The 14,140-nt window shown below is 36.1% G+C and overlaps 1 protein-coding gene across 2 annotated transcripts in view; it reads left to right on the forward strand.

Annotated features, from left to right (window-relative positions):
* Positions 1–12,176, forward strand: part of LOC115768661 (insulin receptor substrate 1) — a 90,011-nt gene extending 77,835 nt beyond the window's left edge. For both annotated transcript variants that reach the window (XM_030713341.1, XM_030713342.1), the window contains exons 7-9: positions 5,740–5,840; positions 5,958–6,057; positions 10,399–12,176. In XM_030713341.1, the coding sequence (XP_030569201.1) occupies positions 5,740–5,840; positions 5,958–6,057; positions 10,399–11,830 (1,633 nt within the window). In that variant the 3' untranslated portion in view covers positions 11,831–12,176. The remainder of the gene's footprint in view (positions 1–5,739; positions 5,841–5,957; positions 6,058–10,398) is intronic.
* Positions 12,177–14,140: the final 1,964 nt, after the last annotated feature.

Below are 14,140 nucleotides of genomic sequence, written 5' to 3' on the forward strand. Positions count from 1 at the left end.
CAGCTTTACAGTTGAGCAATTTAGCGTACTCCGCCGCATGAGGCATTACGATTTTGTTTGTAACTAGGGTCAACTTCCTCGTACGCGTCCACGGCCGATTCCCTTAATGCTACATATTCGTCAGATCCCCCATTAAACTTGGGAACTGATTTAATTATTTCGAGAGGAATATCGCATCTGATTTCTGAGTTCACCAAATTCTCTGATAAACTTCCACTTGTGGAGCTTGAAAGCACAAACTGCTAACTCTTGCGCTCATCTCACTAAACTGTGCCTGGAATCTCTGTTCCTGCTGCGCCAATGCTTGGCTGACAGCGTTCTGCACTAGCTCTTGTACTTGGCTTACATTCATTTTGCTTTGTGTGTGGCTGTAACTAACTTCTATGTTCACTTGACAGTCGCTTTCCTCTGGGTCCCACTCTGTTTCACTGTCGCACTCTGCTTTAATATTTTTAAACGTTTCTAGCCAGCTCATAGGCGCTATACGACGAAATTTTGATGTTGCCGCGAAATGCAATAGTTAACACGGACCGCTTAAGTATGAAGCACATATTTAAATATCTATTTGTGATTTTGTTTTATTTAGAATGGCTTGATATATGCACAGTACACTTTTGCTGTATTCAGCAGTTTGATTTCAGTTCAGGTTTCGATGATTTGAAAACAATTTGTAATGAACTTACATAGTACGAGACATACATTTTTAATACTTTCTAAGGGTGTAGATTCTCGTTAGTTGGGTGCCAATTAACAAGGTTGCTGTCCCGCGCTGTTAGAGGATGCCTAACAATGCGTGTTGGCTTGTATGTGGTCCAGCGCAGACGGTCGCTGTCCAGGGTATCTCGCAGTCAATATGCAAGGAGATTGTAACTTGTCTTCTTATGTTGATTATGTTGGTAGCTTAACTTAGCTCTCTTATCGCCGGCCTTGTGGCTCAGTGATTATATCCAAAATAAGAAAGTATGTTATAACGGCAAAGCCGGAGCAAGTGTATTTATTGAAAGTCAGATACCAACTAAAACAGAATTGAAGCATTAAATTCGATCAGAACCCAAAGGCTGGACGCATTAGTCTCAGCTGCTATATCCGACAAGCCGAATCAGCATACGCCAACACAGACGCTTGCGACATAGGCAGTGGCCGGGCACTGAACTCATGCGTCAGCTGAATGTCGCAATGTAAGCAAAGTGCACTGCAACATTCTTGCGTTCTTATAAACAAGAGTGAGTTCTTATGACATAAATATGAAGTGCAATTCTTATGTGCTAACTTATATACTGTATGTACCACTTCATTTGTTTTTAACTTTATTAGTTCCTGTAGAGTAGGTTTTTGTTTAGTTACTTTGATGGGCCTTGATGTGGTCTATAGGTGTTCTACAATATTGCATTCGGCGCTCTTTCATGACACACATGTATATATATCATTTTTGAAAAAAAAAAAGAAATGTTTTTGTCCAGGCCGATTACTTCTCAGTCTGGGTTAGTTCTGTTCTTTTTTTTGTTCAAGCTCTAAGGATAACTAAATTGGGAAGTGCGGTAGGTTTAGCAAGGTCTCTTCCCCATTGATAAAACTTCTGCAGACGTCGTTTTAGAGGGTAATCTGTAAACCAGTACGGGTATTTACCAGCTAGTGTTCAGGGATGGTTCGTGGAGTGCTACACCTCTGCGCCTATTACATTGTCGGCCAATCTTGTATGTATTAGTGACTAGCTGCTATCCGCCACTAGCTAGAACTGGAGATTGCAACTGGCATATGGTAAATGGTAGCAGCCTTTGTTTCTCGTTGTCGTTTGTTCAGCAGTTAACACTGATGTCCCTGAACGTCATAGGAAGGGTAACAAGATGCTCTCTCGTGACAAAAGCAATCGGTACCTCTGCGGATTATGGAGTTGCAGTGACCATACCTGAATGCAGTATATTGCTTCACATCGCTCTCGCTGACAGGCTAGCGGTTATTTTCTCCATAAGGCGGAAGCAAAGGATTTGGAGAATAGTACAAACGCTGCACTTGGTAACAAATAATTTTTTTTTGTGTCAGTTACAGTTACCAAATCTGCTTTTTCGGGTACACATATTTTTAAAACTTTCTCGAATCTTGTTTTTTTATTATTATTTTTTTTTCAAGTATTTACATAATTTTAAATTATTATTGTAATCAATGCTGTCAGTGGCAGATGTGACTAATAAGCTGTCCCCTTTTCGTTAATATGCCGACATGTGTATCAAATTTTACGGATGTATATAAGGTATGACGACGGCCCGTCCGTCAACTCCAGAAATCTCCTTACATCGGCCGCTATCCTAGCCGTCACGGTATTTCGCTTTTTAGTAATGACTGCGAGGAACTGGTTTTATTTTGATAATTTTTAATTATTAACAAATGTAGTACTGTGCCATTTTCAGCTCTAATCATAATATATAGTATCTGCGCCAGATATCAGATCATCCTCGTAGTGTTTATAAGTTGTCGCTTTTAGAGAAAAGCTACTCTCTTCGGTATTTTAAACGCTGAGCTCCCAAAAAGTTTGGTGACTCTAACTCTAGCTCTAGCTCTTATTATTTACCAAATTTGCTCAAAAACAGGATTTTGGTATTGATTTATATCGATTACCTGAAAACGGGGCAATTAACCGATTATCGGATCCAACTCGTACTGCGCGGGGACTAGGAGGACCTAAGTTTAAAATTTCAAGTTTCCAACTCTTATAGGTTCTGAGATTCTTTCCTTTATATATTATTTGATATATATACGTATATATGCACTTGTATATAAATATAATTAGTCTTATTTTTATATGAGCTAAGCAATGCGAATAATTGGGTAAAAAAATATGTATTTGATTTATTATTAAGTTGCTACAGTTATTTATTAGCTTCTTAGGTAGCTATTTTTATATCGCATTTATTACCAGATGTGAACTTTTCTGAAAGTTGTTTTTTCCTGATGTTCCTAATTATCGACTGACAAATCTAAATCTTATAATCCAAGTAATTTCTAAATCACAAACTTAATATTCCGAATAATTTTAAATCCACATTCTAATAAAAAGTCAGTTCACCGGCTGTCGCCAATATTTGGGGTGTAATACAACATTGAATTTACCGGTGGGCAAGATGCAAAGGGTTCGCAAGTAAACAATCGTGGATGACCATAACTATGTTAGGTATTTATTTTTTTTAACATAGTTCTCTTTTCTCTCTCTTTTTTCTTTTCTGTGTTTACAAATCATCTACATGCTCATCAATGTAAGTTGCAAACCTGTATCTAGCTTAATAAATCTAATTATATCGCCGCGTCCTAATCCTGTTCAATAATTAAGCCTAATGATTGAAATTTTTAAATTACGGGGTGAAGATCAATTTACAACATTTTTCAAGTAAGAGAATCGTAAAACATACTACAAATAAAGTCGATCACTAATCGTTTATTTTTGTTGCCACTGCTGTCAAGGCCTTTTTTGTCAACAACCCATGGTCGGCTGTTGTATGGGGACTTTAATTTTCTAATGATGCCATCTTTAAGTAACTGCTTGATTTCGTTTTGTACGAAATCTGAAACTCCCATTGGGTAAGGGTATAATTTCGTGTAGATTGGCTCGTTGACTTAGGTATTGAATGGCAACGCCTCACTAGAGGTCGAAAACACTTACATATGTTCTTTTCAAAATCATGCTTCTGAAATCCTTTTTATCGGATGTAGGCACTATTATGCCATCATACTGCAACTGCTCGGAATTGTTTTTGTATTTAATAGTGTTGTTACGTAAGTTCAACGCTACTTGTGCTTGTTGAGTTGAGTTGAGTGTGTCTAGTACGATGAATGGAGAGACTCTGGTTACTTTGCTCAAATCGTGTATCGAGCTTACGGTGAAAGGGCTTTCGACAGGAATTACTTCTGTTAGCCCCCTTATGGGCTTAATGTAATTCTTTGGCGCTCCTGTATCAATTAATATTCCTATATTTTTCCCACCCAGCTATCGCTTGATATATGGCATCCGGGAGTGTTCCCTAAAAAATGCAATTAGTCGTTGTCACATGACTCGCTGTCGTCTTCGATTTCGATTGCAGCAGCATCATCCGACTTTTGATATTGTGGCTCTTGCGACTCTGGGGTGCTCTGAACAACGTTGTTCATTCGCTGCCGACGTTGCCCTGAAGGTCAATTTACAACATTTTTCTAGTAAAAGAATCGTAAAACATACTACAAATAAATAATACTTTTCTTAAAAAAAGAAAATAAATAATGTTGATTTTGTGATCTTATCATTTATAAATATTTTATTAGCTGGCTCAATGTCCGGGCTTAAATCTAAAATCAGCACTAAATATAATTCGGAAGGCACCTAAGCCTGATAGCGAACATAAGCTATGATCTACCAGGAGTAAATAAAAACATTAAAAAAAAAAATGCCATCTAACATTAGTAAGACAAGTAAGAAGCTATTGTCGAGAGTTCCCGATCAAGGCATACCCTGAAATCAAAGTGCAGTACGCGCTATGAGTTCCTTAAGACTAGGAGAAATATAAATATAATTCAATAAAAATAGGTTCCTGGTCTCTGGTTCCAGCTGGTCTTAAACACGTAACCAACCGAACTACTTTCTATAACTTCTGCATCTTCTTCATGGCTGTCCACCATGCAAACAATTTATTTTTAATGAAATCGCATATAACGATACACAGCACAGAGCACAATACAAACGCAAACGTAATGCTGTTTACTGAATTCAATAAAGACGAGCATGAATGTGGGTGTAATAAGTCAGTTATTGTACGGTAGAATATGCGTATGCTAACAAAAAGAGAACTGCATTAAAATGTGACTAAAGCTAGGAGATTGGTGTGAGTGGTGGTACTAGCTCTAAAAACCTAAAATATTTGCTCAAAAACAAATTAATCTTTTCTAAATCTTTGTCGAGGGTGGACCTTATCCCAGCGGCAACCATCGAGATGGTTAGGCGAGCTAACCCTAGCTCATATCAACGGAGTAAATCTATTGACACCTTTACCAATCGTACCTCGTATCGCAGGTGGTTCAATCCCAGCGTCGTAATTGATACATACAGTTGTCGTGTCGCGGAATAATTCTGACCGGCGCTAACTAGCCCATCTTCCGCCTCTTCTAGCTACGCGTCTTAGTACCTTACAAATTTCTTACTTTAGTTTAGTTGGACCTGGATAGACTGAGATCTGTACCCCGGCTTAAATTACTTTTTTCAAAGTAATTCCCTTTGAGAATTATCGAACAAATATGTGTTGATCAATAATATACGTTACTTTAAGGATTGGTTTTGCATGACTATGGGCTTATGGATTATTTTTCAAGGGGTTTATCTATATATATAAAGCTGTATGCCCTGGCTGACTGACTTGTTGAAATGTGATCAACGCACAGCGTTAACAATAATAGCTAAGCATCCACATTAAATCTCAAATTCAGTTTTAGAAATCCTTGTGCCAATTCATTTCAGACACACATGGATCACATTGAATCGGAATCGTACTCATGATCGAAGATCTTTGCGAACATTTATTTAATTTTCAAGGTTCGCACCACAAGACAAACATTAGAAGAAAACGATAATTTCAACTTATGTTTTTTATTCGATTGACTTTCAAACTTATTTTGAAAAATGGTTAAATATTTAATTTAAAGCACAAAACTTACCACGTGTAAGGCCAGCAAATAATTCGCTAGCCAAATATATATAAGTAAATAAATTATCCTATTTTTCAGCTCAAGGACATCAAAAGCTATGATACCCGAAGAAAATATTGATGAAGATGTTCAAGACAACAGTAAAGTTGTACGAATAAATGGTACTGGCCCGATTCGAGGTAACGTCGCAAGCAAATATATTTTTATTTTATTTCATTATTGAAAATATTTTTCTATGTTACCAATTAAATCGACGTATGAAAACCTAAATGTAAATCAATTAAATGATTGGCCAGGATCAAACTCTTTGCTCAATGTTGCCGATGAAGACTTGAAGATCGATTTTCCCGAGCATTCTCCTGAAAAACTAGAACAAGATGCCGATGTCGATAACAAGTAAGTATAAAATTAGGGAATAGGTCTTATCTAATTTGTAATACCGTGTTCCCACATTGTAGTTGTTCAAATGTATATAGAAAGCATAAGAGGTATAAATTTAAACTCATATTAAGATGTCAGACATTTGGATGCCGTATTTAATATGGCTTTTTAGTCTGTATCTTTGGTTTTTCACTTGAAAAATGTATTCTTGAACAAGATCGGTGATTACAGTTCTATCATTATAATCAGGGGACCTAAGCTTGAGTCATACAAAAGTGCAAGGCTCCAAGTAAGAGGTTCTAGTCGAGAGCTCCCGCTAGAGAATACCCTGAACCCTCTTTTTCCAACACACAAATAAATTTAAAAAAAAGAAGAAGTTCCCTTGACAGGGTTCTAACTCGCAACTGACCGCATTGCATACATTACTTGCATTACTCAACAGCCACACCAGCAAAATATACTTTCCCCGATAGGGCTTGATCTTGCTACAGACCGCACCACTTGCTCTGCCTCTACTCAGCAGCCACACCAGTAATTAAGTACTTATGAGAAAAAAGGAACAAAAAAAAACATTACAGAAAAAGTCGCAATAGCCATGCTGTTAGAATGCGAAGCAGACGCTCATGAATGTGTGTGTGTACATGCACACAGAAATCCAATTGCGCAGTTGCATATAACTTTGTTTTTTTCCTAACCGATCTTTATGAAATTTTCTACAGTATATCTTATTGTACCATAGAATATTTGTGTATTCTGAAAAAGTCAATTGCATTTAAATTGTGGCTTAAATTGGTTGGCAATAAAAGTTGGGTTATTAAATTGATTTATAGCTTTGCGGTGGTAGCGGGGAGGTGGCGATAGGTATAAAATTAAAGATACATGAAATATATATAATATTCTAAAAGCAACATATCATGTTTGGTGACTCTAGCTCTTATTATTTACCCAGTTTGTTAAAAAAACAGGATGTCGATATCGATTTTTTTCGATTGCTTGGAAACGAAGTAAGTTATCGATTATCGGAAACAAACTCAATCTGCGCAGGCACTAAGAGCAACTACATCTAAAATCTAAAAAATGTATGTAACAGGCAGAAGGAAGCAACTCAGAACCCCATAGAGTATATATATTCTTGATCAGCATCAATAGCCGAGTCGATATAGCCATGTCCGTATGTATGAACGCAAGGATTTCGGAACCTATATATATACCTATAACTATAAGAGCTATAGACTCAAAATATTAGCTGTAGGTCCTCCTAGTGCGTGCGGAGAAAATTTCATTGAGATCGGTTAAGAAACACTTGTATGCGGTAGCTAGCGTGTTTCTTAAAATTCCAAGAATTTATGTATACATGTTTACAGACATTTATGCGCATCTGCTTCGAATTCTATCAAGAGCATTGCAACTGTGATTGTATTGTTTTCTGTGCTGCTAATTTAATTTCTTTTTTTTTTTTTAGTTAGTACCCTGCCAAGAGAACTTTTTTTTTGAAATTTATCTTCATTACTACAAACGAGCGCGTAGCGAAAGATGCATTTGGTGTTGGAATAAAAGGGTTCAGGGTATCCCCTAGTCGGGAACTCCCGACTAGAACCTCTTACTTGTTATACCCTGAACCCATTAAAAATGTGTATAAGGGTATATTGTATGTGTTGAAAATCCAAATGTATGTAACAGGCAGAATGAAGCTTCTCCGACCCGATAAAGTATATATATTCTTGATCAGCATAAATAGCCGAGTCGATCTAGCCATGTTCGTCTGTCTGTCCGTCCGTCTGTCCGTCCGTCCGTGTATCCATCTGTCCGTATGTATGATCGCAAGGATCTCAGAACCTATAAGAGCTAGTGCCTGCTCAGATCGAGTTTGTTTTCGATAATCGATAACTTACTCCGTTTCCAAGCAATCGACAAAAGTCGATATCGATATCCTGTTTTTTGTTTTGCAATTTTGGTAAATAATAGAACCTTTTACTTGTTTTTATAGTAATTATGGTCGGAAAATTAAACTCTTGTATGAAGAATTTTTTCCTTCATCTTAATCACAAGCTCTCTAGTTTCACTATGCCCCTTATATATATTCAAATCTGATCAAGTTTGCACTACCATGTTATACAACTCTATAGAATGAATCGCTGAAAAATGGGGTATTGTATTTCAAAATATACTGTTTTCTGAGATATTTTAAGATTTTGCAAAACAGCAGTGCAAATTTAAACAAGCGCATTAAATCTTCGGTGTTTTGAAAATAAACTAACTTTCTTGTTGCATGCTTATTTTAACAAAAGCCGAGTTCCAGAGTATGTCACCTTTGCGAACGGAGTACATTTTAGCTTGCCAGAATGTGTTTTCAATAGTATAAGGACAATTTTCCTTAAATTGTATTAAATATTTTGTCATTTCGCAAAACCGTAGTTTCTATTTATTTTATCTAATGTTCTTTCTGCATATTCCTTCATACTCGCTAATTAAGTGTAATTTTACATGCCACGACCAAATACCCTAAGTATTCTGTGGTCATTTTTGAAAGTAAACACTATAGATCAATATGAAATTTCGAAGAACGCTTTTAAATTCTTTATGCTTTTTCCTCTGCCACTGCTTCAATTCATAACATCCTATATCTAAACAACGGGAAACTATAACGTCTTGACTTGCAATTATTATTTTTTATTTTATTGTATTTTTTTACCTTGAACTCATTGAAAATTAATAGGAAGATTATAATAGTTATTATATATATATATATATATCAGCATCAATAAACAAGTCAATCTGGCTATGTCCGTCTTTCTGTCAGTCCGTCGGTCCGCATGTATGAACGTGTCAATCTCAAAACCTATAAGATCTTGATACTTTGAACTTAGGTCCGTCTAGTGCCCGCGCTTTATTTCCGATTATAGACAAATGCGCAATACCCAAGCAACCGTACAAAATCGATATGCAAATACTGTTTTGAGCAAATCTCTTAAGTTTTAATATGCAGAGTCACCAAACACATGTTGGTTCGTATATTTTATATATTTTCTCTCCAAAATATTTCGTCCACGTTAAAATAAGTTAAATTAAACAATTTATTAAACATTTTTACATACATTGTTTTACTCGTCTGCGCTATTTGACGTGGTGATTGAAACTGATTTATTGTTCAATAGGTGATTGTACAAATGAGCGCAATTTTCTGTATCTGTTTTGTAGTTTAAATACAAAATAATAATAAATTTATAAAATAAATTGTTTTAATATGTTATAATTATAGATTTATATTATTAGTTTTGTTCTGGGGACAGTCCCTCAAGACGGTTACCGAAGCGCATTTGCCTTTGCTGCTGCTTACAGCCTTGGCGAATGACTTTACAGTTTTTCACTCGATCGTGCCAAAATCCAAAAGGTTCCCGTAGCAGAGCGCAGGCGTCACTAAATTTTTTGGGGAGATGCCATTGTACCATTGATCCGGACGCAACTTCAAGAGGCAAACTTTTTGAAGGTCCCTTTTGCGCTGCCGCGATGGGTTCTAGGCCTGCTCGGACGATTAGATTGCCGAAATGTGTGCAAAGGAAATGGAGGAAAGACATGTTTTGGCATGAGAGGCTGGGTGCTAGCGACCTTCCTGGAATGGAGGGAGTTCGTTTTAAGGGTCAGGATATCCCGCATTGGAACGCGCCCCCTTTAACTTAGTGATCTTCACGGGAGTGCACTTGGACTAGTCCTTTATAATCTATATACAGCGACTGACTTTGACAGGGGTTGCTGTTTAGCTGTGAGAAAGTAGATCAAAAAAGACTGGCTCCTTACACTGAGCAGCGGGATCACCATAAGAGCCGCGCCCAGACTCTTTAAGTTCCCCGTCAAATTGGGGCATTGGACTTAACACTCTCGGCTGTCATCATCATGTGTCAATGCGTCACATAACAAATGTGCGTTGATTTCACTATCTTAGAAAACATTCATAAAAAAATGTTATGGCGCTTAGGTCAACCAAGACAAGCTGCTCAATTTTTTGTTAAAACAGCCATTTTGCCAGTTACATGTAATCGATAACGGATACTTACTGGGGAAATCGTAGAATGTGACCTATATAAAAGTAAGAAATATTAGTCATAAGTAGAATCAGATTATTAGAGACACAAAACCCAAATAGCTCATCTCAATTCGTTTAAACTTTTAATTTACTCGGTTGCACGGCTGCAGTATTTTTCCTTTTTATATTCATAGATTTTTGCACATGAAATTAAAATGCTTGTTATCTATTTTTGTATGTACACATTGTGTACATAAGGTTCCATTAAGTCGAACACTTACCTCTATACATTTTGTGCTGATATACACTTTAATATATACTTAATTTCTTTCTAGGTGCGAACGTCCAAGTCGAGCTTATTCGATTGGAAGTAGGGTCGAACATTTTAAATTGAGTAAACTTCTTGGAAATATAAATGAGCTGGATAATACTTCACCGCGGGTACGAGCGTATTCAGTTGGATCAAAGTCAAAAATACCACGTTGCGATATTCAGCGAGGGGTTCTTTTTTCTAAGTTAACAAATGGTCATCATCATAAAGGAAGTATTTGTAATGTAGATGTTCAAACATGCAGTGAAATTATCGGACTTAATACTCCAAAAGAAATTAAATCTACGAGTGCTCCACTTTTAAATTTAAGAAATTACATTAGTCCTGTCCGCATGAGTGATTTAATGGAAATTGATTTTTCCAATGTTACTCAGGTATCCACCACTTCACAACAGCAAAGAATGTTTAAAAATTGTGAAGTACCTGTAATGCAAAATGAAACTCTAGCTCAAAAAAGGATTGCTAGCGATAATCCGAATTCATATGGCAATATCAAGCGTACTGAAATGAATCAGCAAAGTGACTTGACTAGTAAGTATAAAGTAAAAAAATGTGGAGAAAACTCCGACACTGGATATTTAGAAATGAAACCAGTCGGCAAAGTGTACCCTAATTTCAAGCAATTAAGTCTTGATGACCAGATGGAAAAGCTAAGGTTACAAAATCAATGCCTACGATTGGGAGCAATGCAGGATGAACCTAATAATAGTGGTTGCTGTGTTATGTCAGAAAGAAATGGAGATTTGAAAGAGTCTCAACACACTACAAATATAAATATATATAATGCTGAAAATCTTGACAAATCTTTCCTAACAAGTGAAGAGCATACCAAGCTGGAAAAAAACAAAAAGGAAAATGCAATATTAAATTGTGGTTTAGATATAGGTAATACAGCCACAGTGGGTAGAAAATTAATACATTCTATTAGTAACGAAGACTACACGAAGCATGTAAACAAATCAAATGCATATGATACTAAGGAAGTTGGCTACCAAATTCTTCAAATAAAAAGTGATAGTTCGCTTATTTCAAAGAAAAAAAATCAAAGACCATCTTATAAACAACAAATAAGTCGACAAATTCATTTAGAAGGTTTGAAAAAAGTTGATCGAAATGAGGCAATATTAAATACGCCCACTAAATGTAAATTATTAAACGAAAAAGAATCAAATGTTTTAAATGAGGGTGTATTATCAGAGCATATTCTCGATCAGGATGCGACTGGATTGTCTTCAGGATTGTGTGAATATGAACTCTATTATGCAAGCTTAGACCTTCCACAGTGTAGTGGACAAATGGCAACAAATAGCCTTAAAAAAGTGTCATGTGAATCTTCGCCAACACCAATTTGCTTTGAGAGTAACAGTTCATATGCAAAAATTGATTTTGATCAATCGGATTCATCGTCTGCTTCATCAAAAATTTGTAATATCTAAAATCTTCTATACGTAATAAATATACAACTTTTTTTTAAAAAGTAAAAAGCGAGTAAAAATTTAATGAACAAAATGATAGTGATACCTAAGAGACCCTTAGGATTGATAATCTGTTTGCAAAAATTCAAGATATGTTTCTTCAGAATAAATTGTATTTTTGTATGTCCATTCATATTTTTCATGTTGTCAGTCATTTCCAAGGCAAAGAGATATTCGAGCCACTGAAATAGCGGCGAAACAACACTCTTTATGTGTAGAACGACTAAGATATTGTTTATATTTGAATTAATACATCTAACTCTGAAATAGTGTATTGAAAAATTGTTATGTTAACCGTACAACTGTTTATTGTTAAAAAATATATATAGCGCGGGATTTGTAACTCGGATGTTTTAGTTGAATGTGACCAATCTTAGGTTTTGTTTCAAAGATAAAAATTGTTTATTAAATTACTTACTCGGAAGGTATGATTACGTAGGTTTGTTATATAACAAATCGTAGCGAAGTTAAACAAAGCGGATCGTCTGGGAATCGTTTTGCTTATTTTGTGAAGTTGATGGTTTTCTATTGTTGTTGTTTGGAAGATATTATTCTTTTTTCTTCATGGCTTTCAAAAAAGATCAGCAAATAACTGCGTCTGATGAAAAAGCAGCCACAGCTCGAGTGTCGGTTTCTTTTTGATTGTAACTGTTTCTAGGACCTTGTTAATGATTGGGAAACCGTCATCACAGGAGCTAAAGAAATAAAAGTTTGCCAGAATTTAAAATTGATTTGATCTTAGAACAATTTTTACAGAGTAAATATGATGCTTTTATGTTCTGCCCATGTAGAATATTCTAGAAGAGTTGTAATTTAATTGCGTTGTATTTTATGCAAATTCTTCTTTATCGATTCCATAGTTGCCTCAGCTGTTTCGTTTTGGTTTTTGTAAACTCATCGTTCAAAAACACACGTTTCCACGTTAATGGTTTATTAGAAGTATCTTATGTATAAAGAATATGTTTTTGTAAAGTATTTCCCAACCAATAACTTTACAATTTTCGTATTGTTAAGCAGGTAAATATTACTGCCCAACTTTTTTATTTCGCGACGACGACCAACGCAGAAAGTTATGTGTCCAAAATGGTCAACTGTGATAGTAGGATAAAGGTCTGACGTACGCTGTTAGTCTGGCGACTGGAAGTTACCCCACGACCGGCGCTATCGGTTGACTTCGATCACCGAAATTTTGATGATGCAACTATAAAAATTTTGCATAACCAAAGATGAGAAACAGTGATATCTCGATAGCAATAACGACTTTCAAGCACTGAATGTGTGAATAAGTGTAGCAATTCCTAGTTCTCCATAGACGGCGACAACTTGTAAATAGTGCTGGCTTTTGACAGAATCAGATTCCTAATTAAAGTGGAGACTTTATCAACAAATGCATCTCTACCATCTTGCACACTATCAATTCTTTCGACGATAAGGGATCCGTTAGATTATTATACCCTGAACCCATTAAAGATGGGTATAAGGGTATATTGTGTATGTGCAAAATCCAAATGTATATAACAGGCAGAAGGAAGCAGCTCCGACCCCATAAGGTATATATAATCTTGATCAGCATCAATAGCCGAGTCGATCTAGTCATGTCCGTCTGTTCGTCGGTCCGTCCGTCCGTATGTATGAACGCAAGGATCTCAGAACCTATAAGAGCTAGAGACTTGAAATTAAATTTAGATGTAGGTGCTCCTAGTGCCTGCGCAGTTCGAGTTTGATTCCGATAATCGATAACTTACTCCATTTCCAAGCAATCGATAAAAATCGATATCGATATCCTGTTTTTTGGGCAATTTTGGTAAATAATAAGAGCTAGAGTCACCAAACGTTACATATAGCTTTTAAAATAGAATATATATATGCATTTGATGTTGGAAGAAGAGGGTTCAGGGTATCCCCTAGTCGGGAGGTCCCGACTAGAACCTCTTACTTGTTTTTATCTTTTGATTCATAAAAATACAGATTTACGTAGCTCGTAGTAGTCCAAATTTCTTTTGTAAGAAGCTTGGCAAATATATCGAAGTCCGCTAATAAATCGAATGGGTCGTAAATGGGCATAACAATTTCTCTTAATTCCCGTTACGTTGGTGCAGGTTAACCTTGCAGAACCTGTCACCAACACTTGTCCATCCATATTGAGCATCTTTTTTCTGATCGGTATATCGTTCATGGCGTATTTTAAACGTGCTGAAATTAAAACGAAGTTCCGCAGCTCTAAGCCACCACAATTTCTTTGCGAACTATATTATCGTCGTTAAAACATAT

This window comes from Drosophila novamexicana, unplaced genomic scaffold (assembly GCF_003285875.2).
Source record: "Drosophila novamexicana strain 15010-1031.04,08,12 unplaced genomic scaffold, DnovRS2.1 tig00001911-arrow-arrow-pilon, whole genome shotgun sequence".
NCBI lineage: Eukaryota > Metazoa > Arthropoda > Insecta > Diptera > Drosophilidae > Drosophila > Drosophila novamexicana.